Here is a 6,323-nt window from a genome sequence, read left to right on the forward strand (position 1 = left end):
CAATCTGGCGAATATATTTATTAGAATATTTATAATTTTTACAAAAATAAAGAATGAATAAGAATGTGTTGTTTCAGTTGGATATTTGTTATACTAAGTTAAAGACACTAGGAAAGATTGCAGGACGCGTTGGTGCTGCGCGTGGGCGACTGCGTAGCATTCGCTTGCTGCGAGTGTGAGCTCAGCTGCGGTCTTGCTGCTCCGAGTTGGTCATCAGCGTCCGCTAGCGACAGTGCGATTGCATGCGCCAATGCTTCGTCTTCATCCTATGAAAGTAGAATGATTTTGATACAATTAACTTCCAGCATTAATACGATGTTGCGTCATTATTGAAACGAGGCTAAGTGGTCGCATAACTTATAAACTAACTTATAAAACAACAAACCTTTAATTTATAAAACAGGGCTCCTAAGAGTAGTGCTGTCCAAATTACATAATTAATAGTGGCAAATGATTTCAAAAAAAGAGTACTGCAATTAGAAGTAAAAGAAGTACAAAACAAATTAATTATAAATTTTCTTTCCTTAGAACCATCTATCGCCTGAAAAGTTTAGTACTATTTCCTAAATTAAACAAAAACTCTCTAGATTCAATAATAAAATGTGTTCGTTGAGTAAACAGAGAAAAAAAAAGAACATACGCATGGGTCCTTAGCGAGAGATACACTGCTAGTACCTGGCATATAAGCTATTCAGATTGAGTTATTTGAGCACAGCTTGCTGCAGCAGGACAAGCTGAACGGCGTCCAGTACAATTAAGGAGTTGCAACATTAACAGCCAAGACATTGCATGTTGCCTAAAGCTTAACAAAATATACTTCAAAAGCAATGGGAGTATAGAGTTACTCTTTACAAGAATACTTCTTGGTCCAAAAAAGAGATAGGCTACTTTTAGGAAAGAGAAAGGACGGTAAAACTAACAAAGCTGGTTTGGCGGTAGCGGAAGGCCGATGTTATGGATTAGTTCCTGGTAGAGAAACCGAGCTAAGTGTTCCACTAATTTTGACATATAAGTAGCAGAAAATACATTACTAAAAAAGTCTACAAATTGGATTTTATTCCCTGATTTATTTCTAACTTGAAATTTAGGAAATTAAAACATGCTGTTTGAACTGCACTCACCATAGAGCCTTGAATATCGCTGACCTGGCAAGGTCTCAGAGTAGACACTGTGGTCACAGGAAGTCGTTTGGTTGCAGTTTGACTGAAACCAACATACATGTTAACTTCATAGAAGTAGAACATGGCTAAAATAAATTCATGTATGAAAAATATACACAATATGTCACGAGTACTATCTGAATACTATCATGAATGGTAAATCGGTAAGTTTACCTCTGACTGGACTTGTTTATTCCGGCACAGTTATGATCTGTAGAGTGACGATGAGTAACGCAGTAGTTAAAATTGCAATCATTACATTTAATTGGAACTACTTCTTTTCTTTTGCATCCTTTTAGTGCACATCTGTGCTTAAATACCTAAAATTTGAACAGAAATAAAAATTAAATTGTAGACTGCTGGGCGAACTGTGGTTTCTTTCATAAGACTTGCATACAACTTTGGGTAACACTTTTTAGATTAAAAAAAAATATTTCGGTTTTTATTGTGAGGTTCAAATTATTAATTTTTCTTTTAGTGGTTTCTTTACACCTCGTATGCTTTTGCACACATTATCTATAACTTTTATTTGAATCAATTTCCCCAGTTCTGTCAAAAGAAGTGGGCTTACGCTTCCCTCTTGTGTCACTTGTATGAACTCATTACTTTTACAACACTATTAGGAACTTTCCATAATAATTATCAAACAAAAGAAAGCCAGTAGATAAAACAAGGTTAAGAACCACAGCTCTACTTATTTAGTAGAAACCACTGATTACTGGCAAGCATATTATTGCGTGGAATAGCAATGAACTCGTTCACAAAGTACACGAATATTTATATAATGAATTTACCTGTCGACAGCCGACCGCTGGGTCGGACTGGCAGTCGTTGTCAATGTGGTGGCCAACGGCAATGTCCGGACGCTGTCCGCGTGAACTTGATACAGGCTTGTTACACAGCGGACACACGGGCACCTGCACGTCTTTCAAGCAGCCTGCGGCGCACTTATGCGTCTCGTACCGGATGTGTTCGTAACTGCAACAAACAGACATTGACACAAACTATTAACCATTGATACCAACGCTCTATTCACTTTATACCGTGACTCGAAAATAATGTTACAAACTGGTCAAATTAAAAAGATAAAAATGATACTTTTAATCATTTCATAGATACAAAATTCATACAAAACAATACAAAATTTAGAATAGGAAAGTAGGAGAATAGGTTTGCCTACTAATGAAGTGTGATCATGATCAATATGTTTGCTGAGGATCAGAAATGCTACTCCAAAGCATTAGAGCTTATTATAAGATAGCAAGGACAGGAATATATGAACTAAGATTTTAACATTAATTGTGGGCAAACTGTATAATAGCTGAAGAGAAGAATGTCCTGGAAGCTGAATCGGTAAGAATGAAAGGCGTAAGCTATTAAAAATACGAGTCGTATTTGGAAGCTTTGTGGAGAGTGAGGGGGTTCAAATTAGGAAAAGAAGTAGAAAAGCGAATAATTCAACATTGCATGCTGCATCCAGTATTGTAGAGGCTCTCCGGAGTAAAACACATAATATAATTTCTTAATAGGGGTGAAATACAGCACATTGTGCCGGACTCCATCGCGGCCTACCAGCTAAAACTTCGCAGCCTTGCCCGCGGTTAGCTGGTTGTGCAATCCAAAGCTTAACTTCCTATCCACCGTCAATCCCAGTTACTTCATGGAATTCCCAGAGATCACCTCCTCCTCACCAACAAACCATGAAATTTTCGTCGGGAAACTTTTATTGGTTAAAACCACAATCTCCGTTTTGACGAACGCCAGAGATAGGTCATGTTCAGCTACCCACCTGTTTACTACCCGCATCACTTAATTCAGCTTCAACTGAGCTTTATCAGTGTTGTGAGCAGCAATTAACGCCGCGACATCATCTGCGTAGCCCACTAACACAGTCTCCTCAGGCATATCTTATCTAAGTAGACTGTCGTAGGCGACTTTCCATAAATCTGGACCCAATATTGATCCCTGTGCAGCGGCCGCTGTTACCGCGCAAGGATCTCGGTCCGATAGAAGTCTGATAAACAATTATACGGATTGCACAGATAATCACTTTTCAACAAATAGCTAGTCTAAATCTTTTTATACCTTTATTTGAAAAATATAAACGAAAAGTTGGAGGACTTCGAAATGGTAAAAAAACAATTCAGAGGAAATTGATATATTATAAATTTCTCTTAATCGATTTTTTTCAACTTACTCCATTCCATATTGCACAACTATGTAAATAAACATAAAATAAACAATGCAAGCGAAAAAGATATACCATTAACGTAAAATGTAGGATGAAGTTAAGGCCAGAAACAGACTGGTTTGCAACCGTAAGACAGAAGCCAAAACCGTCCCCCTTCAAGTAATGCATATTGTACCTCTTTGATGTAACCTCCAAATTTCAATCAGGACCGTCCTTTCCTTCGCATCATATTTAGATAAGGGACGACGATTAGTTATGAAGTTTGATTGAATGAACTCAAAATCAAAAATGAACTTTTTGATCTCTTTCAAGTGAGGAAAGGTTGAAGGTACCTCACTCTAATCCACCGTTATTTAGACTCTTCTTTCAACTACACATACAAACTTATTACAATTACAAGTACTTTGTAAACAAACAAACTCACCAAAAAATATTCTGACACGCATCACACTTCAGTGGAAGGAAGTCTGTAACAAACATATACCAAACCTTGCTAAAATTACTTACTGTATTTGATTTGCTTAGCTATTGAGTAACAAACATGACTTACCAAGCCTGTTGCAGATATTAAAAGAACAATGTTTGCCTAACTCTGGAAATTCCATTGCAATGTTTCTGTTTTTTAACTAAGTACTGAGAATTAGCAAATTAAAAGTATTATAAATATTAAAGAAAACTTTAGTTTTATTGTTCGTTAGTCCTTGAAAATATAATAATTTTGTTAGTAACTATCACGTATCATCTTAACACGAATTTTAAAGAGGAAGGTAACTACGTACGTACATGTTGAAAAGGTTATCTCCTGGTTGAATGAATCAACAAAAAATGTTTCACGATCGCTGCCATCAGTATTGTTTGTATAACAGCAAAATATATATAATTAAAAAAATTTTTAAAAATTATATTCACTAAATTCAATATTCCCTAAAAAAAAAAAAAAAAAAAAAAAAATAGAACCAAGGTAACTACATTAAGTTCAAGTTCAGATTAAACCCAGGCAAAGTACGGCCAGTCCTGCGATCAGATTGAAAACAAAAATTATTTAGTTAAATTATTGCACAATTTCATGGAACAATTTATTAACATAAATAAATTTGTATTAACAATTAGTGACCGTAAAAATTTTATATTAAGGTTTCAATTAGCGAGGAATCGGTCCAGAACAAAAAACGGAGTGATTTTGTTTTTTGTTCTGGGCCGATCCTTCGCTAATTGAATCCTTAATATAATATAAAAAAAAATTGTTAATCAATTTTAATATGGATATTTTCTTTATTATTACTTTTACTTACTCCAGTAACAGATAATATTAGATATTGGCAAATTTTCGAAAAAGAGTTTTCTCAGAATATTACGCTCAACAGCAGTCTGTTGAGATTCATAAAGTTACGGAGTAAAGGTTGATCGATCTCCTTATGCTGAAAAATACTTGTTTTTTTTTTTCGATTATGTAAATATTCGGAAGTTTTAACTTTTTTTTTTTTTTTGCATTCACATTTAATATCTACTTTTATTGTGGGTAATTAGAGTTGTGTTATTGTGAATATATTCTTTATAATAGACTTACCATAATATTCTTTTCTCAAACCAGGACAATTTTTAAAGTTTTTCAGAACGGAAAATAATGCCTGCTACACTACATACCTGTAAATTGAAAAGGCCAAATAACGGAATAGTTACCAAAAAGCAACAATTTTGATTACATTGAACAAATGAATTGCGATATGTAAGTTCCGAGGAAATCAGAAAAAAATACAATTTCAGATTTTGGTTGAGGTGAAACTAATGACAGTGCATTACGTGCCAAACGTTAATGCAGCATGCACTATTACAAATTATCCATATAATGGGACCATTCCCATTTTATGTTTAAATTGAAAGCAGAGATAAAGGCCTCAGGGGTATTGAAAGTATGCGCCTACGTCTCTTGGGAAATTGTTGCATATTAATCACCAAGAAATAGCAATTAGTCTAGACCTAGGATTTTATTTAATTTATGGTGTACTGACACGTGATCGGTTGATGAACGTGAAGCCCGTATGAAAAAATAAGCATTACTTTACCGCTACTACTACTAAGAATAATAAGAATAATCAGTTGCTGCTGGCCCTTAGATTTTCTCTTCTTCCCAGGAGCTTCTTACAGCTCACTGTCCGGTGATGGACTCCGTTACGAGCGAACACTTTCCGGTTGCCAGCAGTGCACTGAAAAAAGCTCCGCTGGCCAATGTCAGAAATTGACCACCTTAAATTTAAAAAAAAAAGTTATTTGGATTGACTGCGCAAAAGCGTTTGATCAAGTATCCCATAGATAGTTTATTTGGATTTTTTTTTCAAATATCAACTATTCTAAATTTGATAAATTGTACAATGCCATCAAATTGTACATTCCATAAATTAGACAGCTTTGTTACTTTATCATCTGCATACTGTAATATTTTTGGTATTTACTCGAATAACATTTGTTTAAAATCACCTGGTTAACAGGGAGTATAATTATGTCCACCTTACGGAAGACTTAAATTAGAATTTACTGCCTTCGATAGAATCATTTATTCTTATATAGAAATTTCTATTAGATTCAACTAATTTTTTTCCAGAAGCATCAATTGCTAAAATCATTAGCGCCTTTAAAATTGCTTTAGGCATCAAGCTGTGTTGTTCCCTAATTTCGAACTCAGATAATTTTAAACTAGCAATAACACACATTCATTCCTATAAATGCAAAATTACCATACATTCTAACAAATACACATATACAAAGATTATGATTAATTAAAATTTATACTTCTATGCCAATAAAAGTAGCTTACGCTCTAATAAAAATGGAATATAATATAATAATTACATATCAACATACGTACAACTAATGGAGAGGAATACTCAATTTTCTTCGCTCCACCAAGTATGCTTAATCTTAAACTAAATAAAAACTAAATCTAGTACACTTCAAGCCTAAATCTAAATTTTAAA

General features: G+C 34.4%; 1 protein-coding gene across 1 annotated transcript; it reads right to left on the minus strand.

Annotated features, from left to right (window-relative positions):
• Positions 1–4,159, minus strand: LOC141455279 (AN1-type zinc finger protein 2A-like). Its single transcript, XM_074130196.1, has 6 exons — positions 3,902–4,159; positions 3,776–3,818; positions 1,955–2,138; positions 1,335–1,480; positions 1,122–1,203; positions 1–266 (listed from the first exon to the last, which is right to left on the minus strand). Exons 1-6 carry the CDS (start codon positions 3,954–3,956, stop codon positions 108–110), a joined length of 669 nt encoding a protein of 222 aa, XP_073986297.1. The 5' UTR covers positions 3,957–4,159; the 3' UTR covers positions 1–107.
• Between the last annotated feature and the right edge of the window lie 2,164 nt (positions 4,160–6,323).

Source organism: Rhodnius prolixus, unplaced genomic scaffold (assembly GCF_049639745.1).
Source record: "Rhodnius prolixus isolate KJV_2025 unplaced genomic scaffold, Rpr scaffold_45, whole genome shotgun sequence".
NCBI lineage: Eukaryota > Metazoa > Arthropoda > Insecta > Hemiptera > Reduviidae > Rhodnius > Rhodnius prolixus.

Excerpts from the sequence above, each read along its gene's own strand:
- LOC141455279 (XM_074130196.1), bottom strand. The coding sequence starts at position 3,956 with ATGGAATTTCCAGAGTTAGGCAAACATTGTTCTTTTAATATCTGCAAC. Across the intron at positions 2,139-3,775 it reads GCGTGTCAGAATATTTTTTG|TTACGAACACATCCGGTACG; the intron begins GTGAGTTTGTTT and ends TGTTTGTTGCAG. Across the intron at positions 1,481-1,954 it reads CAGCGGTCGGCTGTCGACAG|GTATTTAAGCACAGATGTGC; the intron begins GTAAATTCATTA and ends TTCAAATTTTAG.